Below are 25,977 nucleotides of genomic sequence, written 5' to 3' on the forward strand. Positions count from 1 at the left end.
GTATATGTGTTATTCCTCACGCATATTTATTGCGTTATTTAGTTGTTGTTGCTGTTGTTGCTGTTGGTTAGTGTTTTTTGTGTGTTGATTTCATTATATATATATTTTTTTTTTTTGTTTCCTTTTATATCAATTCACCACTAATGGTATATTCCAACGTTTAGTTCGTCTATATGTTTTCCATATTTTTTGTTTTTTATTTTGTTAATTTGTTTGTTCTTTTCTTCTTTCAAAATAAAAACCCCGAAAAGCACAAAAGAACGAGAATAGAACGAGTTTGTTTTTTGTTATTATGTTCTGCATTTTTGTTTCATTTTCAAGATTTAGTCCATTTTAATGATGTAATAATTATCATTTTTCTTGTTCTTTGTTTGTTTGCAGCAACTAAATCATATTTTTCTTCCACTTGTTTTGGCTCTTAAAATTTAAATGATTTATTGCAATAATATTTTTCTTCCATTCATTTCGGTTCAGAATATTCCAAATAAAAAAAGGAAAACAAATCATATTTTTCTCTTTGGTTTTTAATCCATTTTTGTGTTTTCTTTGCATCGTGTTTAAAATTGCAATAATTTCTGTGTGTGATATTGCTGCTGATTCTGTGTGAATGGCGAGTGCGATTGTAATAATCATTTAGAGCAAAAAATCGTGTGCAGAAACGACTGACCGGTTTTCTACACCGAACATAAAACCAACTAGACAACGAATCACATACAAATTTTAAAGCAAAAAGTTAATTCAAATTAGGACGCAAAGAACCATGTTCGGTTATTCATTTGCTTTATCCAAACCAACAGAAGAGCCACGAAAAAAAATAATTCAATAAAATTTCTCTGCATCGATCGAAATTGATTCCAGCACCGAACGCTCTTCTCACTTTGCATCATCGTAAATAATATGAACAATTTGGTTTTGTTTTTTTTTCATTTGTTTTCTATTCGATTTTTATTGATCGATTGCAGGCAATCCAACTATTACAATTTTTTTTTAATACTTAATTTTAAGGAATCGAACTTATCCACAGCTCAATCAATGAAGAAACATTTTTCTTCATCTTCTTTTTTTGTGTTTCTGTTTTTATTGATAGTAATTTTTTGGTGATTCAAACCAGACCAGATGTGATTTCCATTCTATCTCTATACGATTTTTCTTCTTCATTTTTTATATTTTATATGCGATCTGTTTGTTCATAATTTGTTGTTCAGTTAGATTTTTTGTTTCTTGTTAGGTGCGTCTCAGTTGCAATCATAATATTTCGTACTAAAATGTTTTTAGTTCTCATTTTGTGTGTGTGTTTCTCGTGTAATATCATTTGATGGCGATTCTATACGGAAAAATTACAATGTGTGATAATCGATACATGGCTATTCTTTGTATTCTCGTTTTGTTTTTAAAATAATTTTTTATGGAATCGATTGGAAATCTTTGAATTGCGCATGAGAGTGAAACGTTGTTTTAAAATTTGAGAACATATCAAACGATATATACAGTAAAATGTAAGGAACGAATAAAAAGTTGCGTTTCAATTAGAATAGTACACTTTATAGCCATTGAAATGTTTCAGAAAAATCGACATGAAATTCCACAGCAATCACATAATTCGGTTGATGTTTATCGATTGTGTGTGTAAAAAGTACAATCGAATTGATGGAGCAAATAAACAATGAAATGGTTCTCTGTTTTCTATTGCAAATTCTTGCGATCACTGATTTTTTGCGAAATGTTTCTTTGCCACTCTTCCATGGGCTGTGTCAAGTTGATTTGATTGCATTTTAGTTTGAAGTCCTTTTTTTTCTTTTTTCGTCTGCAGAAATTGAACACGAAATGAAAAGAAAAGTAAACGAGACCAACAGCAAATCATAAAATAAACAATGATTGAATATCAGGAGCTTGCATGGAAATTGGTGTGTAGCTGTAGTTTTTCGTATGTGTGTTTGTTTTTTTTCTCCATTCAATCAATGTTTTTAATTATTTTCTTTTTCTTTAACTACAACATATACTATTATTTTGTTTCCTTTTTTGTCATTATTCATTTTTATTTCTGCCTCAGTTTTCTTCTTTTAGGATAGTGTGATTCGAAAAATACAATTTCACTTCGGTCACTGACTATGAAACTAATATATCTCTCATTATAATTATGCATTATTATTATCATTATATTTATTTTTTTATTTGTTTGTTTTTTTTCTCTTTCCTTAAACGGTTGTTTTTTGCATATCGCGACATAGTTTGCACATTGTGAGTGTGTGTTTGTGTTGTTGTCAGTAAATTTCTTGTATTTTTTACTTACCTCCTCTCAGATACGCTTTAGAGTGGCGTTAAAAGAGGATTGATTTTATTTGTTTTTCCGAATTTTATTTTGTTCTCTTTTTGTTTGTTCTTTCATGTATTCGTTTTTCGATGAGAAATTGCTTCATATGTTTGAAAATAAAATCAAATAATCCGTTTACGCCTGTTGAATTTCAACAATGTGAATGTGGTGACAATAAGACGGACGAAATAATGAACTAGTAAATCTCCTTACCAGAAATCTAAAGACCAACCAATTTTTTTTTTCATGAGAAACAGTACGAGTTTTTGTTGCTTATGACCGAAAAAAGGAAAGAAAAAGATAAAGAATAAAAGTGTAACACGCAGGAAAAGAAAACAAAAACAATGCAAAAAGAAATAAGATCGAACGGAGAGGCGGCTAACGGAAGATTTCAAGTTATTTTCGAAATTCGGGTGACTGCGATTGAACCCACGTATTGGGGCATTAATTGGCTACCGATCGACACCGTCTACTCTCTCTCTCTCTCTCTCGCATTGGCACCATTCTATTACGCATGTATCTGTTTCACATGTTTGCACTTTTCTCTCTCTTTATTTTCTGACTGTTTTTGGTTTTTATTTAGCTCATCTTGGTTTTCTCTCTAAATTTCATTATGCATTTGATCGGTACATGTGCTGCATTTTCTTCTTAATGGTTTATTAATACTATTGCTGTCAGATCATCGCCTATTCTTCCACATTTTGTTCATTGATTTAAATGCACGTGCTAAAAGATATGAGGACAGTGATAAAAAATGTGAAGTCGCAACACACACACGAATCGACATTTCTAATGAATTTGATCTATTTTTTTTCTCGTTTAGATATAAAAAGCAAAGTAAATTTAGAAAATTAAAAAAAAACGGTAAAAGGAGGAGGAGAGAAAGAGAGAGTGAGAAAGAGAAGGAGAGCGAGAGATTGCAAAAAAATGGCAAGCGGAAACTATTGAAATTTTATCGTTCAAAATGCTCATGCTATAGCTTCACAATGTATGATGGAGAATCAGTTTAATTTGTTTTAACCGAAATTGGAATGAAAATGGAAATTGCTTTGAACAAAACCAAAACAAAAAGAACGTTTGCAAGCCAAATTCGAAAATTGAAACGAACATAATTTTTTCCTATTTGTTTATTCGACTGTACAGTTTGTTTCACTTTTGAACACCTTATGCCTACTTCCTTTTCTGCTTTTTTTTGTATTGTATGATTTAAATTTGTTCTTTGACTGTCTGTATGTTTATTTTTATCAGCGACGCTAGTCAGCATTGCCAACAAATCATTTCAACAGACATGCCGACTGCTGACAACCGTTGCTGATAATTATAGTTATCTTCGCCAGGTTTTTTCTTCATATATTTTGTTCTTCTTTGTTATATTATATAATATATGTTTATGTAGTTCCAACTTATTAATTAATACTTGATGTTTCCATCGTCCATTCTTCTCACGTGTGTTTCTGTTTATTTTTTTTCTCAGTTTCTAGCTCTTTGATTCAGTGTAGCTCTAAAATGCATTCAATCAATTTTCATGTTTCAACTTCTAGTTTTCACCTTCTTTCTCATCGGTCGCATAGGATACATTCAATCATTATAATAATCATATTTATAAATATTGTTTTTTTTATTTATTTATTTTCTTTTCCTTTTAATTTAATCCATTGTTGTTGTTTTTTTCTTCATCTTCTGGGTGTCTACTTCATTACTTTCGAATAAAGTAGTATAAAAAAAATAATTGATTTATCAAAGAAATCAGAGTACGGAATTTATTTCATTCATCATAATCATCTTTTATATTTCATTCATTTTTTTGTGTGTCGTAAATCAAAACATAAATTTTGAACTTTTTTTTTATTTCGATAATTTCTTGTTTGAGTTGGGTTTTTTTTGTGTTGTTTTACATACAATTGGAATTAGGGATCGAGGGATTTGATGGGTGTGTTGAGGGCAGGGAGTTTCAAATAAAATTAATTATTTCGCTTGCTTTTTGCTAATTGACAACGAAAAGAAAGCGTATGTTCGTATGTATCGATAGATATGGAGGCTTTCAAAAGGACTAAAAAGAGAACATTTTGGTTGTGGTTTTGCATTTTTTTTTTGCTTTTCAATGGAAAGAAACATAAAAATAAATGAAGAAATAAATAATAATAATAGTAATAATCAGTGTTCAGATCCAGAGCCAGTTCATCGAATGAGAGAGTTATTTTTTTTCGGGGGCAATGAGAAAGAGCATATTGAACTTTGAGAATGTCGCCGTACGTCCGTGTCCGTCGCAAATCCAATATCGAATGGGCACTTTTCTGAAAACTGAAAAGCGTTTCGCATTCGCCAAAGCAGATTGCCGTTTGGCAATTGGTGTCATTCGCATTCGATTTGATATCTCACAGTGCCCATTTTTGGTTGTCGCTCATTCGATGACCTGAAGCGCAATCGTAACACTGGTAATAATAAACCACAACATATACAATTCACAATATATATAATTTTTTAAATATTTTTTTCTGCTTTAGTGTGTTTTTGTGTGTATGTGTAATTAATTATTTAATTTTTTTTTTGTTTGTTTAATTCATTTCTCATTTCTTATTTCTCATTTTTTCTCACTTTTCAGTTTTCTTTTCATTCTTTTTGCTTGTTATTTGCGTAAATTTAATGTGTTAATCCTCTTTTAATACATTTTCTTTTTTAATTAAATTATATGTATCTCCTGTACTATCAGCCGATGGATTTATTGAGCCGGCTGCTGAGGCGGCAGCAGCAGCACTAGCGGCGCTTGTAGTATTAGTCTTTGTTGTGGTTGAAGTGGTTGTGCTCGAGAATGGATTACTTGATGCAGATGTTGAGGTGTTCGTCGGAGATTGAATTGTATCGCTATTGGATGAGTTCATTCTATTTGTACGACTAATCTCCAGCTCATGCAACTTTTTCCATAGCTCTTCACGTTCACGCTCTCGCTTTTTCTCTCTGTGTGTTTGTGTTGGTGTTGTTGTGTTTTGAGAGCCAGAGGATGGGAGAGAATGAGGGAAAAATGACGTGGAAAAGAGAAAAAAAAGAGAACGAGTAGTTTGTCATTAATATGCATTCGCCCATAAATATTGGATTCATGATTGAAATCGACGAGAGTGATACTTACTTTTGTCGTTCAGCTTTGTAACTCGCGGTCAGCTCATCAAAGAGCTTCGAATTCATTTCCATAAATGTCTTTAGAACATTGTAAACGAGCGCAACGATTGTTTGATTCCAATGTTCTTTGCTGATGCGATACAGACCAGGAAACATAATTGGCATTATAACAGTATTATTTTCCTCAATAAGAGACATGGCATATTCATTATTCCAGAAGTACAGCGCTCTCTCCGCAACCTATAACAACCCAAACACCATTTTGATTTAGTTCACGGTTATGGTGCAAAAAGCGAGAACAGACAAGCCCGCAAAACAACGCTAATTGACAGATTGATGGCATGACCTTAATACACTACCTGAAAATGTGGACTGGAGACACATTTGGCGATTTGACGAAATAGTGGCTCTTGAATTTTCACGAATTGCGGTGGATCGATGACATCCAAAATTTCTTCTATTTCACCTAAAAACATCACTTCCTTCTGTGAACATGTCTTTGGCCAGAATTTCAAGAGACCACGCACGACCGGCTCAGTCAGAACGGCATCCTTTTCCAGAAATTGTACCACACAGTACGCTAGCTGAGCATGATATAATGATAAACATTTCACTTTGTGAAGTGGCAACAGAACTTTGACCAGAAACTGCTTATGCTCCGCTTTCAGAGGTAATGCGAAACCGTTAATAATGCTAAATGAAAAACGAGGTCACAGAAGATGGGCGCGCAAACGATGGCACGAGATAGAGCGAGAGAGAGAGATAGAGAACGAGAATGAAAAAGAGAGTTAATTGAAATTTTGCGGCGGGCCGATTGCATAACGAAGCAATGGAACAAATGAACAAACAAACGAACAAACAAATACATGTAAAACAGATTATGTTGTGCGGCGCTAATTACCTGCCCAGAATTTCCAACAGCTCACCAACTCCGTTGAAGTGTTCGGTTTCATAAATAAAGCGCAAAAATATGTTATTGATTTGTTTACGTATGAAAGCCCGAAGCCCCAAGAATTTTCCATAAATACGATGCAACACGGTCTTTAGGAAATCTCTTTCTCGCGGATCTTCTGAGTCGAATAGTTCCAACAGCTGTTTGCAAACAGAAAGAAAACAACATGAGTAAAAACAAGCACACATTTTAGCACATTTTACTGAGAATAACTTTTGGATTGGTTTTAGGCGGTTGTTATATTATTATTGCTAAGCTAATTACTTGTAGCACGAATTTTTGGTCGATCACTTTCTTTCCTATAGTTGCTTGAAAATCTTGTGACTCTAAAAATCGTAGAAACACTTCATAAACTAATTGCAAATGTGGCCAGGATGCTTCTAAAGTGGGATCATCTTCTTCTGGGTCAAAGTCCGGATTCTCGCTCGGCGGTAGTGTCCGGAATAGATTTAGCGATATCTTTTGTATCAAAACGAAAATTGACGCGAAGAAAATCGAAGAACAGAACAAAAGAAACGAGAATGAAAAATTGCAAATCAGTTCAACAAAACAAAAAAATTATGAAGTTGATGTATATGAGGAGGCAGTTGTTGTACCATTCGAATGATTTCCGGATAAACAGCTTCTGTTAGTACGCCCCGACCATGAGTAATGTAAGTGGATAGATCATTAAGCGCAGCTCGTTTGATCTCTTTTCCCTTCAGGTCTGACACTGGATCCATAAAATCAAACGACACGCTGCATTGACGTAACTTTTTTATAAAAAGCTCCTCCTGATCCAAACTGGAACTGTCGGCTAAATAAAGACAAATGAAAACCGGATTAGTTAGCACGAATGAGAAACAAATTATTTCTTTTTTCTCTCTCAGTCTCTTGACACACTCAATTGCCCTATTTTAGGAAAACAATGTGAACGGACGGTTTAGGAGGAAAAAAAACTTATGGTGAAAAATGAAATTTCAGTTTTAATCAGACAATTTTGTTCTCTGGTTTTAATTTTTGTTGTTTTCAATTTTGTTAGGAACTTATGATATGGGAGTATACTGTGTATGGGTATAGTTCATACCTTTTAGCTGCGGCAGCGGCTGCAATTCTACATCCTGCGAATTTCTGTACCTGGATGAACCCTGGGACTTTTTACTTTTCTTTTTGAGTGATCGTTTAGCAAATGGGTCGATGCGATCAACAAATGTTCCCGATGCCATATTTTATGCACTGAGATACTTGATAACCATTCAACAGTTCAATTTAATTCAATTTCTGTTGTCCTTGTCTGTTATGCTTGTTTGTGTGTGTTTGTGTTTGTGTTTGTTGTGTCCAGCACTTTATCGAATTATGTTATTTTTTTACAGCGCTTTTTGAGTCTGAGGGATATATATGTGTATATGTTCGCAATTTATGTAAATTGTATTATCGATAAGCTAAACGGTCTGTCGCGCCTTCTTTACGTTTAATTCCTTTATGTTGATTTTGTTTATTTTATTATTATTATTATTTTTTATCTCAATTCGGTTTTAAAAGAATCTGATTAATGAATGCATTTGCTTTTTAGTTTAGTTTTTAACATAAAACTGGGCTGTTTGTGTCTGTTATTAATTTATTTTGGATTTGATTCCCAGGAGAGACGATGTGTGTTAAATGAGTTAAGATCGATTTTTGTTGCTGTTACTGTTGCTGTTGATGTTTGTTGTGGTCGCTTCTTCTTTTCTTTTTTGTTGTAATTATTCTTTTTTTGTTGCCACACACAATAAGATAAGTTGATAAATTATTTAATTAGTACAAAAAAGAATAGTTATGTGTGTGTTGATTTTATTCAATAATTAATAATAAAAATAATATAGTTAAATAACAATAACACTAAAAATGCTTTAAACCTTGCGGATTATGAAACGAATTCCGAAATTTATACACATTACGCGCGCGCGGATGCTATTTCATTTTATTTGTTAACTGTCGCCCATTTGCTAGAAAATCCTTTTTCCTAAAAAAATGAAAATAAAAATGATGAAAATGAGTTACAATTTTGGCATAAAAGAATGCTTGAATAGTGTGTAATGTCACAAAAATTGATTTGCATTATCTAGAGACTAGATGTGAATCTAAGTAGGAAGAGCTTGTTGTGTATAATCGCTTCATTTCGATTTGGACTTTTCGACGCTTATTTTCGACCAGAAAATTGCACGAACAAGTGAGAGTGTCATATTCATGACAAAATACAGAGAAAAAAAGCGAACGACTTAAAATTGAAACAATATACCGAGTTTACAATGCAATTTCAAACCTTCGCGGTTCGGTTGTGGATGTTTCGGTATATATATATATATATACAAGGTTATCGATCATTTTATGGTGTCATTAGACTCATTTCGAGAAAAAAATTCTGCTTCTCTCAATTTCACCTCCGATAAACAGTTGTCATTGCTCGATTCGTGAAAACGCCGAAACGAGTTTGCTCAAACAAACCCAACAGCCAAGAGAGAGAGAGAGAGAGAGAGAGAAAAAAAAATAACAATCGAATGGTATGTGTGTACTTTTTTGTTAATTCGAAACAAAGCAGCAATGACAGAATGAGAGAAGTTCCTTGTTGTGCTAAGATAAATATGAGTCTCAGAAATGTCTGAAAAGCGTTGAAAGTGCGGCCTGACGGCGTTTTTTTCTACACATTATATTTATATATTATTTTTATTTTCATTTTTTTCTGGTTCGCTCGCTGTGAACGCATTGTATGAACAATCATTGACTGACTTAGAATTTTCTTGCGATTGTATGTACGCATACACAAGTCATTCGTTCGTTCGGCTGGTTCGGTATTGACGTAAGAATGACCGTATAATATGATCCACTGACGAAGACGACGACGGCAACGACGATGAAAACGACGACGACAACTAATTAATGAATGACACGAAATTCGATGAAATTGTTTCATTTAAATTTAACAATTAAACTAATAACATTGGCGACAACCAATCACTGCCGATATCATTTCAGTGAACGAAAATATAATCAATTGAATGTTCAAATTAGACGAGCAAAAAGCTAGCTCGCACATATACACTAACATTGGCAAAAAAGTCACATCTTCACATGCATTCAATTCTGGCTGTCTTCATTCTTCTTCTTTTTTCTCTTCGTCTTCCTCTTTTTTATTTGATTTTCTTTTCATTGAACTGTTTGATTTTCGTTTTGATTTCACATCGTTATCGTTTCATTTGATTTTGATTATTTTTTGTTGTTGTTTCAATTCACAGTGGTCTCTAGAGTTGGGTAGAATTGTTGCTAAAATAATATTAAAAAAAAATAATTGCCGTTTGGGATTGATTACCGAAACATGATGAATCTATATATCAAATGTCCAACTTTGTGACGACAAATATCAACTAACTCATCGATTTAAACATATTATTGTGATGATTCGATCGGAAAACGCAACACCAAATATTAAACACTCGAGCTTTTTTACTTCTGATTTACAAAAAAAGAGAACTATTAATAATTGTCATCAATCGTGTGTAATAGAAAAAGAATATGGTGATACAATAGTGTAAATAGCCAAAATGGCGGCCACCCTCCTCAAACGAACGAACGTACTCACATGCACACACAAATACACGTATACACACACACACTAACATCACCACAATCCACATACATACACACACACACACACACATAGTTAGACAAGAGCGCTCGCATACTCACACAGACACGGAATTAAAATAGAATTCGCCTTGGCATTTTTCATTATCAACGTCAAATTCGAATAATCGTCCAAATTCAAAGAGTAAATTGAATGAATTCGTTGATTTTCCAATATCAAAGACATGCGATGTCCGTCACATTTTCGCTCTCACTCAATGAATCAATTCATAATTTTGACGTAAATTAAAATCACTAAACACACAAAGCAAACGATGATGAAAAAAAATCTCTTTGCTATATCTATTTAGCTGCACCTGATGAAAGTTTGACATGACAGATTTTCTACAATGGATTTTCGCGGTGGCTATAAATATAGATGTGAACTTGGCTAAGTATATGTGTTATACTCCATATCATTGTGAATGATTTTATTTTATTTTTTTCGTTCGTTTGTTCGTTCGTTTGCCCGCGATTGTGTGTGCGTGCGCTGGTATGCGTGTGTATGTGAGTGTATTTGCCCAAATGTGGACGAGCCACGGGCGAAGTGTTGAACGATGGGCAAGTGTTGACAAACGTTAGGCCAGTATGGAGAACGGTATATGTCGAATGGTGCACGCATACCATCACCGCGGACCAAGGCTTATTAATATGTTCGAAAAGTTTTTATTTTCATTCGTTTTTTTTTTCTCCTCTCTCTCTGAATTTTACTCTCTTGATATTATCGCTGCTAGCTCATGCAAGTGTCTGCCACTGTCAAATTCATATTTACTGAGTCAGGTCCTCGACAAAAGGCTTGACTCAATGCATTTGATTAGAATCTAACGAATCAAAATTGCGTTTCAATTTTAATTGCATCTTTTGATGTCATGCTATTTGTCAAAATGTTCGGCCGAACATTTTCAAGTGCACTTTAAACGTGATTGTTGTCTTTTAGCTTTTCATAGAATTTTCTTCTTCTTCTTTCTGTCTCTGTTCCTTGGCAAATGATTTTTTCGGGCTTTCATTTGAATTTCGCCAATGAGGATATGTTTACAATATTTAGCAATTGAAATGCGTGAAATCGTCATCGACGGCAACAAAAGTCAAATTCTCTCACGCCCAATTAAGCGAAATACAGTTCAATTGAGAGAAAAAAAAGTATATCTTCATATCTATATCCAAACGCACACAAACATTGCTCAGAGCAAACGGCACGAACGAAATTTCCAACGGAGAGACAGAGAGACTCATGAAAAATACCATAAGAGAGACGACAGAAGAGACAGACAGAGAGCGAACGAGAGAGGGAGAGCGTAAACGATATGGAAAAGAGAGAAAGACATGGCAAAATATTCAGAGAGCAATTGTCGTAGAGTGGACATAAGAGAATGGATCAACTTCATTTGAAACGAAACGAAGAAGAAGAGATAAAAAAAAATACCGACACTATGTCTTGGTGCAAACGCGTTTATATCGAAAAACGATACGTCCAAAGCGGTACACATCGTTCGGTGTTTGGCGTTTATAAATTGGAAAAGACTATGGCACGGACAGAGAGTTGAAGAAACACTTCCTAAACAAGAATACGCGCTGCAAATGGAGTGTGTAAGCCTAATCCAATGTAAGAAAACTAGCTGAAAAAGAAGAGAATAGAAAAAAGTTGTAGATTACACACAGACATTTTACACTTGTGTGTGGTGCAGACGAGGATCGGATGGATTGGAAAAAAAAGAACGAACGAATGAACGAACGAACCGACGAACGAACGAATGAATTTGTAAGACTCTCTCTCCCACACACACTCTTCATCTCACTCACAGCACGTCGCGTTCTCTCTTTCATACTCTGTGTGGATGTAAGTTCCATGGTTTTTCCACACTTTTAACAAAATCGACCAGAAGAACATCTTTCTACACTTACAGCGTATACGCGCACATAGAGCATATATAGCAGATACTATAACACACTTTTTTTGTTTTCTCTCTCTCTCTCTCTCTCTCTGCTCTTCTAGTCCATACTTGTTCTCATAGAAACTCAAATTGCAATCCTGCCCAAAATGATTTTTTAGCATAAAAATTGACGAGAACCACACAAATCCGAAGCCTTATGTCAATTTTATATTTTTTTTTTTTGACGATGAAAATAAATCACTTTGACTCACTGTTTTATCTCACTAAACAATGTCAACGGAATTATACAATCCTTTTTTTAATGCGTTGCGTTACTTCAATTATTCGCATCGACATTTTTTTCCTGATGATTTTTTTTCAAAATTTTCTGTACGCATAAGATGATGACAAATGTCTTATGTGTTAGAATTTTTGCTGGGGATTTTTTGTTTTCCGAAAAATCGAAAAGAAGAAGTGGTAGCGAAAAAAAAAACTTATACTGAACCGAATGACATTTTTTCTTTTCTTTTTGGTGTAGAATCAATGCTTATGACGATTTTTTTTTTCATTTTATATGCACACCTTTTTCACTGTTTCAAATGAATTTTCGAATTCACAATCACATTCAACAAACTTACTTGTAGTTTCTTGTGTAAATCAGTGTATAAATCGCAATCAATTAACAAAACTAAACGAAAAGTCGGCAAAATGTTAACAAAACTATTTTTTCCTAGTGTTTTTGAATTCCACAAATCAAACCGTAAATTATTCACAGGAATCACATACATTCTATAATTAAGAGATTTCAATTCAATACATGAGTAGCGCTCGCAGTGTTGCCGTGTCCATGTATGCGTCGCTATGAGAGAGCTTCACACAGCACAGATGACATGAAAAAAATTTTTTTAGATCGAGAGTAGTTGTGTGTATAACAGAAATTTTTGTGTTATAAATGTTTGGTTTCCGAAAATGCCGCCGCCAGCAACACCTTTTGACACTCAATACTCACTAAGAATAAATGAAAGACGTTTCAAAGACAAAATTCACACAAGTTCACACATAGATAGGCGCACACACACACACACACACCAATGTCAAAAGTCAAAACGGCGCTACTGTACTCTTTTTTGCACTAAATGGCATATCCGTTCGCAAGCTCACGCTGCTACTGTAATAATCAATCGCCTGAAAGAATTCAATTTTGACGGTTATGGAATGAGCAAGAAAACCAAATGCTTTGGCCGATTATGCAAAAAAGTATATTTTTTTCAATTGTTTTTATTTGTTACACTGTATTCCATTTAATCAATATTTGTTTCAAATGTTTCTTCCTTTTTTTTCTTCATCTTCGTATAAATTCTACCGAATTTTGGTATTTACAGATAAAATTTAGTCAAGCAAAAAAAATTAGGACAATAGTTTTCTATTCATGGCCAATTTTCATATCTATTCAGTTTATCACTTGTTGTTATATTATTATTGTTAACAATTCCCTCATGAAAAAAAAAGAAAGAGAAAAAAAACCAAAAGAGAGAATGTGCAAAAGCGTAGACTGAACTATGAATGGTCATTCACAATACAGCGAATCGATTTTTTTTTCAACGCAATGTTTTTCTTCATAAAATTTTCGATTTTCCTTCATTTTTACTAATTTTGATAAACATCTCCGAAAAACACGTGAAATGATCTACATTTTTTTTTTAAATTTCAAAAACTAAAATTTAAATCGTTTTTTGTATCCAATTGTTGTAAAAAGTTCCTAAAAATCAATCGAAAATATAACGTAGATTTTGCCAATTTGTATTTTTTTTTTCATTGTTTCTTGCATAATTTTGTAGTATTTCAGTAGTAAAATATCTATAAAATACCAAGTACTTGTTTATAAATGACGTGGATTCATCACAGTATACATGTTTGTACATTGTGCCAACTATACACTGTAATTTTTATTTTATTGACATTCACAAAAAGTAAGACGTTGTCGTACAGGATTTCGGTCGGTTTTATATGGAAATCGAAGTCGTACTAAGAAAAACCATCAATTAGATTGCCTAAGTACAGCCAAGGATGTGTATGTGTAAGAGATTTTTTTAACGTGTCATGTTAATGCCATGCTGAGAAAGCTCTGGAAATGAGAAAGACGAAATGATTTGTTAGTAAAAAGGTGTCTGTGTGTATGATGAACAATTTTGGTTATTGCAATAGGTCTGAAAAATGGATGTACCTTTTATATATATGAACGAGTATTTTTTGTCAGCGCATTGCGATGATTAAATATTGCCCAATCAAAACGAATTCAGGTGGAAGAAACGCATTTCAAACGGTGTATGTGCGTCTGTTAAGTGACGTTAATTTTCCTTTTGCTTAATCTAATAACAACTTAAATGAAAAGGATCTATCCATTTATGAGTGTTGAGAATGTTCCACATGAATTTAAATGAATTTAATGACAGTTATTTCGGAATAAGACTTCGATTTTCCTATTTATAATCAGCTTATTTTCCACGGCTTTTGCTTCATACTGAGCCACAATGGTCTTTTGTTTTTATTACAAATAATGTACACGATTACTTCTTATGATTCTTCTAAAGGCTCGCCATTTCGAACATGTGTTTTTTTTCGTTCTTTCATCATCTAGAAAATATATAATTGATTTCAACTATGGCTCTTTTATCGTCCTTGGAAATATAGTCGGAAAATGTGTGTTTGTGTGTATGTGTGTGTTGGGGAAATTTGAAGTACATTTGCGATTCAATTCAAACATTTTCCTCCCGCCTCAACGGTCAACACTTCATTTGTCTGACACTCAACCGTACAGTTGCAATTAGAGTGGTTTTGGTAAATTAAATGGCTTATTGTCTAAAAAATTGTTCAATTTATTATTATTTTCAATAGATTGATGCAATTTCAATTAACTGCATTTTCATATTCAATTTTTCTTCAGTTTCAATTTCTGTTCAACATTCGGATGTTATTCAAATTTTAATTCAATTCATTAATACAGTTAGAAACATTCATTTGCATTTATGCCAAATGAATCTCGAGTTTGTAAGCAGTTGTTTGTTTTCTCTTCTTTTTTTCGGTTTTAAATACATATTTGGATATGACCAATGAAATATATACTGTAGCAAATAGACATCGATGGTTTTTCATCGATGCTGTGGCTATAATCTAATGCAGAATATAGATTATGGACAGCATTGTGTTTTTTTAATGATGGTGCGGTTCTTGGTCTTCGTTGAATATCTTCTTGAGATCGTCTTCGTATAGAGCAATTAGCAGCATGATACCAACACCAAAGGCCATTCCAGATACTTGCAGGAAGCATTGAACAATTGCTGAATGCTCATTATGGGCCGTTGTCAGCTCAGGCATCTAAGTACGAATGGAAAAATTATGATGATGACAATCAAAAACAAAAATTTTTACCGAATCAATTCGAAAAATAATTATTTTGTCTTTTACCATATCGACCAGCGCAATGTAAATAAACATTCCAGCTGCACACGCAAAAATCCATGCAGACGCTTCTGGTTTTTCGCCAATATACACGCCTACGATCATGCCCAGAAAACTCAACACCGACGATAAGATATTGTAGTAAGCCGCCTTACGTGCTGACATACCAGCTTTCAGCAGAACGGCAAAATCACCAAGCTCATGGGGCAATTCATGACAGAAGACAGCGATTGCAGTTGAAAATCCACCGGGAATACTGCTGGAAAATGCGGCACCAATTGCCATACCATCGGTGAAATTCTGTGCAAACATAGCGACAAAAGAAAAAAAGAAAATACCAACGAATAAATGTGTGAAATGGGGGAAAAATGCGATTTTTTCTTCTGGACGGAAGAGACACATCGATTTTCAATATTAAATAAATATCAACGATAGTACACTCACATGCAAGCCATCACCCATGACAACCATCCAAGCAACGGCTGACAGTGTTTTTGGTGGCGAATGAACATGGCCGTGCGTATGCGAGTGGCCATGATGTTTTGACTCATGTTCACGCAGAATTATCGTATAATTTTCGGGTGTTAATGTTTTTTTGGGTTCACATCCGCATGTATCGAGTGATGTATCGTCCAAATTAGTGAGAATTGTGTTATTATCCGGTGTTTGAACGTCATCTTTTTCGTTGGTACGATAGTAAGCATCGTTAGCATTGATATTGTTGTGATTTCGTGAATTCAATAGGCTTTGTGCGGTGTCTGAATAGTCGTTAGCGCGATCGTTTAACGATTTGGCGCACAGTTTCTCCTTTGGTGGTGATGTCGATGATGCCTTCAATCCGTTCTCCTTAGCCGCACCATGGCTGCTGCCGTGCTGATGGTGCTGGTGTATATTATCTTTGGTGTCAAGTGCAATTTCATCATAACAGTATGGATAGCTAGAATACTTGTGTTTGCATTGTTTTTCACCGTTCAACGAATGGTTCACTGAAATCGAATCGGGGTCGCGCATAACACGCACACGTGCCGGTGGATCGTCTCGTTTTTGGATTCGCTTACGCCATTCGGCAACCATTGCCAAGATTCGTTCCGTCACAAAGAAGAAAATTATGCCAAGTGACGCAACCAGACCTTTGTATGTCATGCTTTTGTGTTGGTCTTCGCCCGCAGCAAATGTAATCATTGCATGCGGTAGCAAATGCAAGAGTGCATCGCCGGCCAGCGTTCCAATGGCAAGTGCAACAAAAAACTGCAAAATGTGGTGGTAGTAACGCTTTTCCATGCATGGAATCACAGCAACACCAATCAAACCGCACAAACTGGCCACAATGATCGACAACGACGCATAAATCCACACTGTCAATGAGAAAATCGAAAAGAATTTTTAAATTTATTGATCGTACGAAGCAATAGAAACAAATCACATTTGAATATTCGAAACATGTGTGTTTCAGTGAAGATGAACCAATTACAGTGTGACAAACGACGCATTCCGAATGAGCGGCTCAAGTGTCTGATGGTATGTATTTTTGATTAAGGTGCACATTGGTCATTCGCATCACGTCAAAATCGAATTTTTCATTAAATTTAGAATGCCAAGGAACTAGCAACCAAAAATCGTTACCGCTTGCATACTCAAAGAGGAGAACAAACACACATTTGACGCTATGTGTGTGTTTTTTACTTGCCGTTTTTATATCTAACTCTCACTTACCCATTTGTCGGTCGGTTTCGAGATGGTCATCATCGTGGTGATGCAGTTCGCTTGACAACAACGGCATCGTTACACATCCGGAATGGTCCGATTGATTCGGCACGGCCAATTGATAGAGTAGAATTGGACAAAGTGACCATAAATCATTTTTGCCTAATTTTATTTGTTCCTTAATTGATTTAATTGCCTCGATTGATGTTTTGTTATCGGTTGTGTCGGTCGGTTTACTATTCAATTCATTTGATGGTTTTGATTGACCTCTGATTTCGTTAATAATTTTTTCGTACTTTTTGATGTTTTGATTGTTGTCGGCATTTTGTGTTGAACCAACTTGTGAGACTAAAGACACGCTTGATATGCACTGCTTTCAATAGCCGATGCCAATAAATGAGAATAAAACAGAGAGAAAAAAAAATAAATAACAAAAGATCATCATCATGTTGCATGAGAAACAATAAAATTCCATTTCTTTTCTTCTTTTTCTTTAAATTGGATTTTAAATTGAGAGTGCGTATGTGTCACTTACCGTTTCATTGGAATGCGCTGAATGTTGTTGTGACTGCTGCTGCAATTGATTATCTTCGATGAAACGGTCCAGTTTCAATGTTTTCATCATTTCTTCAAATTGAATGAGATTCATCGTTTCACCATTTGTAAAATTGTTGAATAATTTTTCTATGAATGTATTCGTGATTGGATTCATTTCGACGCGATTTTCGGCGGTATTCGTGTGACTGTGGCCGGCATGCCGTTTAGTCCGATGCACTAAATCATTTTCATAATGGCTACTTTCTATAGGATTCACTTCATATTCTAAAACACTAGACGGTTGACCTTGGTGTTGCCTATGCATTTCCATAGGAACTGATTCACTCGATTTATGCCCTAAATCTTTTCTACCCATTTGCGCCCATGCCAAGTGTACGCAGGCCGTGCATACACAGATAATAATTAAGAACCGGTTAGCCATCGTGTTGCCGTCTGTTTGTTTTTTGTCGCTGCTACTTTTGCTTTCTATTTATTGTTGACAACCGAAGAAAATCAAAACTACAACGATCTGCCGATTTTTCAATTAAAATTGAAATTATTTTGGATTTTTGACGTTTTATTTTTCTTTGATTGCAATTATTCAATTAATGTTTGGTGCCCGTCTGCGTTTGTGGGGAGAAAAATCTCGTGGTTCTCGTTCAATTTCTGATTATGAAATAAAATCAATTCTCTGCGCCAGTACACACCTGAAACAATAGAGAGAGAGAGAGAAAGATAGAGAGAGAGAGAGAGAGAGAGAGAGAGAGAGAGAGAAAAAAAACATGAAATGGATGATAAAAACCACGAAAATCAATTAAGACTAAACAAGCGACAAAAAGAAAAGGAAAACTAAAAACCAAACAAATAATGTAAGAATTGAATTAAATCGCATTTCGCGATAAAACCGTTTTATGATGCGGAACCGGAATAAAAGCCAAATTTTACGCTCGATAGAAATTAATCGAATAATGCGATTGCTTCGCCGTAATTTGTCGAATGCAACAAGATTTTGCATATTCAAACCATAAATACCCGATAGATTTCTGCTTAGGTCGTTTATGATTGAACATAATGAAGACGAAACGAAAGAAAATCGATGAAGGCCAAACAAATTCCATGTGATTTGAGTTTGAACAACGAGCAAAGTTTGAACGGATTTTGGACGGTGAACATGTAACTACAAATAAATTGTGACGATAGATTGTAGGTTGCAGCTCGCACGACCAACAAGAAAAACTATCGAACAATATTCAAATCGAAAATCCGTAATCCAAAACCCACACACACACACATGTAGAGAAAGAGAGAGAGAGAAAGAGAGAGAGAGAGAACTTGGTAAAAATTTCGCAAAATTTGAGTTTACGTGCGCACTAACAGAGAATCGTATAATGAATTCAATATAAACGAAACAAATGATTATCTATTAAAATCGCGTGAATCGCGATTGTTCTGTACGTCGGAATTTCTAACTCTTTTGTGTGCACGCGGCAAAAGAGTAAAAACAGAATGCTGCTGCCACTGCAATAAAATCAGTTCCATCAGATACCATTTGCTCGACCAAATAAAACCAAACGAAACCAACTCAGCGGCATTAATACAACTGCTCATGAAATGTGCTCAATTCAAGAAAAAAATCGAAATCGAAAGTATGATTACTTTACGTTGGTACACACAATGTGTTTTCTATACCAGCTCAACAGCGTTGTTTGCACAAAGTGAATGCGATGCACAAACAGTACGGTTCGCGTACTTCTTGACCGATTGAAAGTAAAAGGCGAACTAAATTTTTCGTCGAACCAAATTCAAGCAGCAAGTCAACACTTTTTAACGCGAGCACACATAAATTAACACACGCATGCGAAGTGCGTCAGGCGCTGTGCTGCACGCCAATTTTTCTGATTCACCCAGTGTTAATTCGTTGATTCACCTGCTTATTCCGTTGAATTGCTGGTGTTCATTTCTGGGTGATTATCAATTTTGCTTACACATTCCTTCTGTTTCCATAGAGTGCGCGCATGAATGCAAGATGAAGTTTTGAAAAATTTATATTGTGTTTCGTTTATCTTGCAACATATAACGATAATGTGACACATGATATCGTCGGCATAAGCAAAAATTCATGCTATGAACGTCTGTGTCGACGTATTTTTTTCATTTCTTTTTTCAATCGAGTGTTCGCTTATTTCGTGTTTACTGTAACTCAAATGTTTTTTTTTTCAAGCGTAGAAAAAACGAATATAATTCAAATCACACACACAAATTGTTCAGCCAAACCGAAAATGTTATAATTCAATTTATAACTATGTCAAAGTTGGTTCATTTGCGATAACACAAGAAATGACGTTGATGTGTAATAGGAATGGAGTATCTTTTAATTTGACGCAATCATATATATGTGTATTTATTTTATAGCGCCAACCCACAGTAAATCGGATGTCCAGCGAAGACATCAAGATTCATAATGGATTTAATGCTGTTTTATATCTCATTCTTTTGTTTAGTTAAATCACATTATAGTGGCTAATCAACGTAATTAATTTGAACGAAGTCTGTCGCGCAGGAGCGCGCACACCCGTCATTGAAACGAATTTCATTGATGGCGAACAAAGAAACTTAATCACTCAAATTGAAAACAAAATTCATCCCGCTCGAGTTAATGTAGGTGTTGATGTACTTTTATTCACATTATTGAATTGATTATCGCTTTGTAAAATCAATGAACCGGTAGCTTATTTTTCCACTCTCACCAGTTACTTTCTCAATGAATGTCTCTCGCACTGAAAACACATGTCCACAGATACTGAACACTTTGCGGGTGTATATATTACATTTCTTTTTTTCTGATTTAATTCTATTTTTCTTTTTTCTTTTCAAAATAGGTCAATTCAACGGAATCGGCGAAACGTGCACACACATTGAATACTGAGCGAATGAACGAGGTAGAGAAAGTGAGACAAAAACCACACTTGGAACTTAGTAATTGAAATCTATTTTCAAAATGATTTTGAAAGAATCAATGTGGAAAGCGTTGACGATTATATATCAAACTAAGATTTTCGATGCGGAATATCTGTCTCTTTTCCGAACATAAAAGATAATCGCTAATTTTAGAAAATCCAACCGTTGTTGCCTGAATGAGAGAAATGTTGAAAGCGACAGTCGCAGCAGGAACAACAAATGCAACAACAACACGTTTTCAAAGAGAGAGACACACACCACCAACTAGATGGAAAAGAAAATCTCTTTGGAATGGATGAATTCGGATATTCAGGACACACCGCCTTCCGTCACAACTGCATCTCAACGACTGTGCCGAACGGCCGATAATCGTCCCCTTTATTAGTGCTTATTATTGATCAATTAGTATCGGTTGCTGTTGTGCTATGTGCATGGTGTCACAATACGCTCGATTAGCCTCCGATAAAATTCCGTATGCTCCGGGAAAACAAAAAACAACCATTTTCCAAAACATGCTTAATAATTTAATAAGGAATACTAGGTGAAAATCTCTTCGATATTCTACGAACAAACAAAAAAAGTTTGCGTTTGTTTGATTGATTGATTAATTGTGTGTGTGTTTTTTTTCTCCATAAATTCCTTCAATCGTATCAAATCTGCTATTCCAAATAGTCGATCAATATGAAAAAGAACCAAACAATATAAAAACAATGATTCTTACCACAACTTTCGAACTGACAAGATAATTCACAACCAAATGAATGAATGGAAATGTATGCCCCGTCCAAAATCATTCTTGAAGAAACGAAAACTCTGATTTTGGAACGTTTTAAAGTGAAGCGCTAACAGAAGAGAGAGAAAAACACACACACACACAATTACCACATGAAGATTACTCAGGAATTCTAAGCAGGCTCGTCTTCGACTTAGCAAAATATAGTGAATGAGCGTACGTACGTGCGCGCACCCGTTTGCCCACTAGTTCCAATGTTAAACTGTGTGATTTACGTTCCGAATTTTGCAATCATCGACGAAGTCAGCCGACGAATTCAGTTGAAAATCACATGTAAATGATACTCTGGATATGTTGTCTGGCTTTCTTTGTGCACTGATTTCTGCATGGCAAACGCACGTTTACAATTGGAATTTCGCGCAAAACAACACACAACGTTTTGGGCCGCCGTTGAAATTCAACTCGCAAAAATGGACGGAACACAAAGTCAAACACTTAATAAATACCGTGCACCAGGTTTTGCTTAAGAAACACACCGACTTAATTGAAATGCTATCTGAGAATCAAGACCGTTAAATGTTTTCTTCACAAAGAGAAGTCGTACATTTCAATGAGATTAAATAAGGAAAAATTGAGCTATATATTTGTTGGGCTGAAATATGTTCATCTCTTTCGGATTGTATTGTTTTCGAATTTGATATCAACAACGTGTGCAGAACCCTGCTGTTTCGTACAAATCACATAAACAGAGTGTGCGAGAGGGCGAGCCTCTGTCGCAGACTCATTATCTGACCAAAAGGTATTCAATTGAAAGAAACGAAAAGTTTTGTGTTCGCTTTGAATAATTGATTTAACAAAACAAAAATCCGAAACCAATAAATTTAGTTTGCGGTAGTTTTTACATGTTCCTACTCCCAAGATGCCAGTAAACGTGTTAGGAGCAAGAAGTGTGGTTTTGAGAAGAAAAAAACAATCATCAAATTCACCGATTGGTTTCCGCATCAATTTCAGCTGATCGCACAGTCGTCGCTTGTGCTTCGCATCTTAAAATGTAATTTCGATGCTATAATTGGAACCACTTGTTCGTGCATTCTAGCAAATTGTGCAATATCATGTGGCATTTTGAACGAACATTGTGCACATAGCTCAAATAAATGGAACAAGTTTATGTTTTGAGCAAATATTTATCGAATATGGCAATTTCTAGTGAGCATATTTCCAATAAATATTCTCTGCATCGCACAAAAGCGCATCAAACCAATTGAAATTGCAATGCAATATTGATTGCAGGTAAGATCCGGAGAATGTCATTTATACAAACAATTTAGAACAAATGCAATTCGAATGAATGATTGATGCAAATCAATTTGCTATTTGCTTGCCGTCGCTTTTTTTTCTCTCTCTTTCGAATTTTATTATTCGTTCGTAACTGTTTAGTTGCGACATGTTAGCTGGTTATATGAATGATTTTGTGAGTGCAAATGCACTCGTTCCCTTATTGTATATATGTGTCTCTCACATGATAACAATAGAACGCGTTATAAAAACATTCTTTTGTGAAAAACTGCTAGCAGCATCGTGTTCTGTGTCGCGCGGATATTTACAATGTTGCAAAAATGAAATTGTTTCCTCTGCTGCCATTCTCCTTCACGTGTCCCGAGAGTGCGGGATAAATGGAATGCAATGTCAAAATCAGCGCATTTCACACTCGTTTGGCGAATTCCATGCAAAATTTCACCACAAATTAAACTTTAATTTCCTACGGAATGTGTGACTTTGAGGTGAACATTATTGTTCAACACCCAACCACTGTATACTGCACATAAAATATTCTGACTTCAAGGGAAAATTTATTAAATTATTCCATTGATTATGACCGCAGAGCAAATTCATTGGAATGGCATCAAAATTGATTGCACTGGGTAAAAATGATGTACAAAAAATGTAAATATGAAACGAATGACCATACCTGGATGGAAGCGCTAACATGCGTACACAATTAATCGCTAAACGCTGCAATAAACAAAGTAATCACCGGCAATTCAGTCATGAAAATTGGTGAGCAATGAACTACAAATTGTAATTACAGGTGCAGTTTTTAATTTTTTGTTCGTTCATTTGGAAGAAACAAAACACAGACACCCACATATATACACACACACACACACACATCACACCACACAGTCGTCAACCTACGAAAAAGGAAATTTTTTTTCGTTCGATTTCAATATTTCGAATCGATCAAAATATTACGTTTATGCACAACCAACAATTGGACTTGTAATCACACTGAACATTCGCTTTGATGTGCGAGGAGAAAACTAATGCGCGCTGGAAAAACTTGCAAATTAAATTCAAACTAAAAAGAAGTAATTAATTTCCAAACAAAAATATGATAAATGAAATATTGGAATGATGATTGCGAATTCGTTTGCGTACGCAATACAGTTCAGATAATAGCTGGCAATTTTTTCCCCTTTTTTCACTCAGTCAGTCGAACAAAATGCAAAATGCACATGCACACAATATTATACTATGAAATTAATGGGTGAACGCAAAAAGCACACAACAAACAAACGAAATGAACAAAACGAATTTGAAAAAAAAATATCAAGAAGAATGCATTGAAATGCAGGCGTAAAAGATGATTACAGACAACACACAATTGAAAATAATCACATTTTTCATGAATACGAAATTAGTACCGAGACACGAGAAACACAAAAGGACAGAATTCAGCGTGTGCACAATAACCTCATCCAGAACCCGACTCAATACGATTTCCGATGTGATAAAAGGTTTGATGTAATTTGTCACACAAAATTAGCTCGAAAAATCGGTTGGAATGCGAAAAATGAAGTAGGAAATGCAATCTATTCGTGGCATAACTCATTCAGTATTTAATGAAACTATTTCAATAAATGTGGGGCGAAATCAATTGATTCTTTTTTTCATTTCGATTTAAATTTCAATTTTCCGACACATGCAAAATATGGTATAATAATATCAAATGAACGTACACAATAGTTTATCAATTTCACTTTGTGTTGCTTTTTTGTTCGGTTATTATTTTTTTTTTTTTTTCAAATTCAACATCAGTTCTTCATGATGTGAAAAACATCTGTGTGAAGCAACAAATTCGTCAATTGTGTCTAGAAATGTGGTCTCACCTCTCTCTATCCCTCAGTCGCTTTGTCTCTCTCTCATAAAGCCAGCAAGTATCGACAAGAAAAAGGTTGTTGTTCTCGCTTTCGATATTCTTGGCGGCAACGAAGCCCAACACTGTCTTCTTACACACACACACACACACACACACTTGGACGCCGTTCCGTGTATATTGTCTTGTTGTTTCAAGAACCGATTTTCAAGACCGTGACTCTTGCCTTCGTTTCCACCACCTGGTTTTCCTTGCTTCGATGCAAAATAATATACGCTCTTTTACTCCTACCGTACCAAGTGCATAGACACCATTCAATTCCGATGTCAATTTTCTGTTGACATTGCACCACAGGAACTTTTCCGCTTTGAACTCTCACTTATTTAATTTAATTGTCTACAGTAAATGCATCATATACGCCGCTGTACACACATTTTAATTTTTCTCGTCAACACCCCGCAAACTCCTATGGTTTTACACACACAATTTTTTTTAATGGTAAACTCATATTTCGCCTACTCAGTAGGTAGTTTCGATGCGATTTGCCTTTTATGCGTTATCGCAATTTATTAAACACAATCCGACAAATCGTTCGATCGGATGTTTTGTTGCAATCGGTGTGAATTCAGAATATTTAGTTTCCGACAAATACGTATAAATTCGGTGGAAATGTGTAAAAATAGCAAACGAACGTCAAAATACGCTAATATCAATGTAGTTCTTTCATTTGAATCAACACTTGCGAATGCATGCGTTCTTTTCTCAGCCAATGTGATGTAACCTCAACATTTGTTTTGACATTATTTTTTTTTTCTCACTTTCGATTGCCAATCAAAGATGGCGGTAGGTGAGTTTGACTGCATATATTAAATTGGCATATAGTATCAGACATGACCAAACTCAACTCAATATACGTTTTTAAAAGTAAATTATTTGCGGAAATATTGCAATCATGTATTTTAATTTCATTTCAGACGAATCAAAATTAGATGAGAAAAATAATTTTTTTAAATTTAGTTGATCGGATTGAACGTACTCAGAGCAAAATACTCTAGTACAATTCTTATCTTACTGTTATTTTTTTACCACCGAAAATATTTTACAATTTGGTAAACAAACATTTGTTTGGAAGATTGTCTAATTTTGAATGCTATTTGAATCGATTACCAATTAGAAAATACACACTCTTTGAAAAAAAATAATTCTGAAAAAGTGCAAATCTAATTATGTTTTTTCAACTTTAAGAAGAATGGCATTAAATAGAATCTTCGCTCTTTCGCAATGGTAACTAAAATGAAATAATGCATCAGCACCTTATGAGATTTATTAGGGAAGATTAGTTCAAATTATCTACAATGAGCATAGAAATTTGGTGTCCATTGTGCCCACCATGGATTGGTAAAATATCACGTCTCATTTCGATCGACTCTTCAACGATCGTTTCAAAAGTATCAAGGCGCAAATTTCCAATGTAGTTGCGCTAAATTGAATAGATCAGAAGGAGAATAGAAGAACAGCAATCGAATTGAGTAAAAGCCAAAC

The 25,977-nt window shown here is 34.8% G+C and overlaps 2 protein-coding genes across 26 annotated transcripts; both read right to left on the reverse strand.

The window, feature by feature from the left end:
• Window positions 1-1,290: 1,290 nt before the first annotated feature.
• On the reverse strand, window positions 1,291-12,898 carry LOC129577976 (serine/threonine-protein phosphatase 2A 56 kDa regulatory subunit epsilon isoform). Of its 8 annotated transcripts, XM_055465923.1 has the most exons (10): window positions 12,526-12,865; window positions 12,160-12,275; window positions 8,252-8,358; window positions 7,444-8,103; window positions 6,974-7,173; window positions 6,642-6,836; window positions 6,327-6,517; window positions 5,785-6,118; window positions 5,436-5,665; window positions 1,291-5,266 (listed from the first exon to the last, which is right to left on the reverse strand). In XM_055465923.1, the coding sequence occupies exons 4-10, from the start codon at window positions 7,580-7,582 to the stop codon at window positions 4,960-4,962; spliced, it is 1,596 nt and encodes a 531-aa protein (XP_055321898.1). In that variant the 5' UTR covers window positions 7,583-8,103; window positions 8,252-8,358; window positions 12,160-12,275; window positions 12,526-12,865; the 3' UTR covers window positions 1,291-4,959. The 8 variants fall into 8 exon arrangements, with proteins under 8 accessions (XP_055321898.1, XP_055321896.1, XP_055321900.1 ...); XM_055465921.1 differs by lacking the exon at window positions 12,160-12,275 and having other exon boundaries at window positions 12,526-12,898; XM_055465925.1 differs by lacking the exon at window positions 12,160-12,275 and having other exon boundaries at window positions 12,470-12,865.
• An 864-nt stretch (window positions 12,899-13,762) lies between these two features.
• Window positions 13,763-25,237, reverse strand: LOC129577973 (zinc transporter foi). 18 transcript variants are annotated; one of them, XM_055465915.1, is made up of 6 exons: window positions 24,732-25,219; window positions 17,586-18,294; window positions 17,060-17,420; window positions 15,791-16,701; window positions 15,353-15,646; window positions 13,763-15,262 (listed from the first exon to the last, which is right to left on the reverse strand). In XM_055465915.1, exons 2-6 carry the CDS (start codon window positions 18,027-18,029, stop codon window positions 15,098-15,100), a joined length of 2,175 nt encoding a protein of 724 aa, XP_055321890.1. In that variant the 5' UTR covers window positions 18,030-18,294; window positions 24,732-25,219; the 3' UTR covers window positions 13,763-15,097. The 18 variants fall into 18 exon arrangements, with proteins under 18 accessions (XP_055321890.1, XP_055321882.1, XP_055321874.1 ...); XM_055465907.1 differs by having other exon boundaries at window positions 23,248-25,199; XM_055465899.1 differs by having other exon boundaries at window positions 17,060-17,423; window positions 20,335-25,197.
• Between the last annotated feature and the right edge of the window lie 740 nt (window positions 25,238-25,977).

Source organism: Sitodiplosis mosellana, unplaced genomic scaffold (assembly GCF_009176505.1).
Source record: "Sitodiplosis mosellana isolate CC-2019 unplaced genomic scaffold, AAFC_SMos_1.0 Smas_scaffold_6226, whole genome shotgun sequence".
Lineage (NCBI taxonomy): Eukaryota > Metazoa > Arthropoda > Insecta > Diptera > Cecidomyiidae > Sitodiplosis > Sitodiplosis mosellana.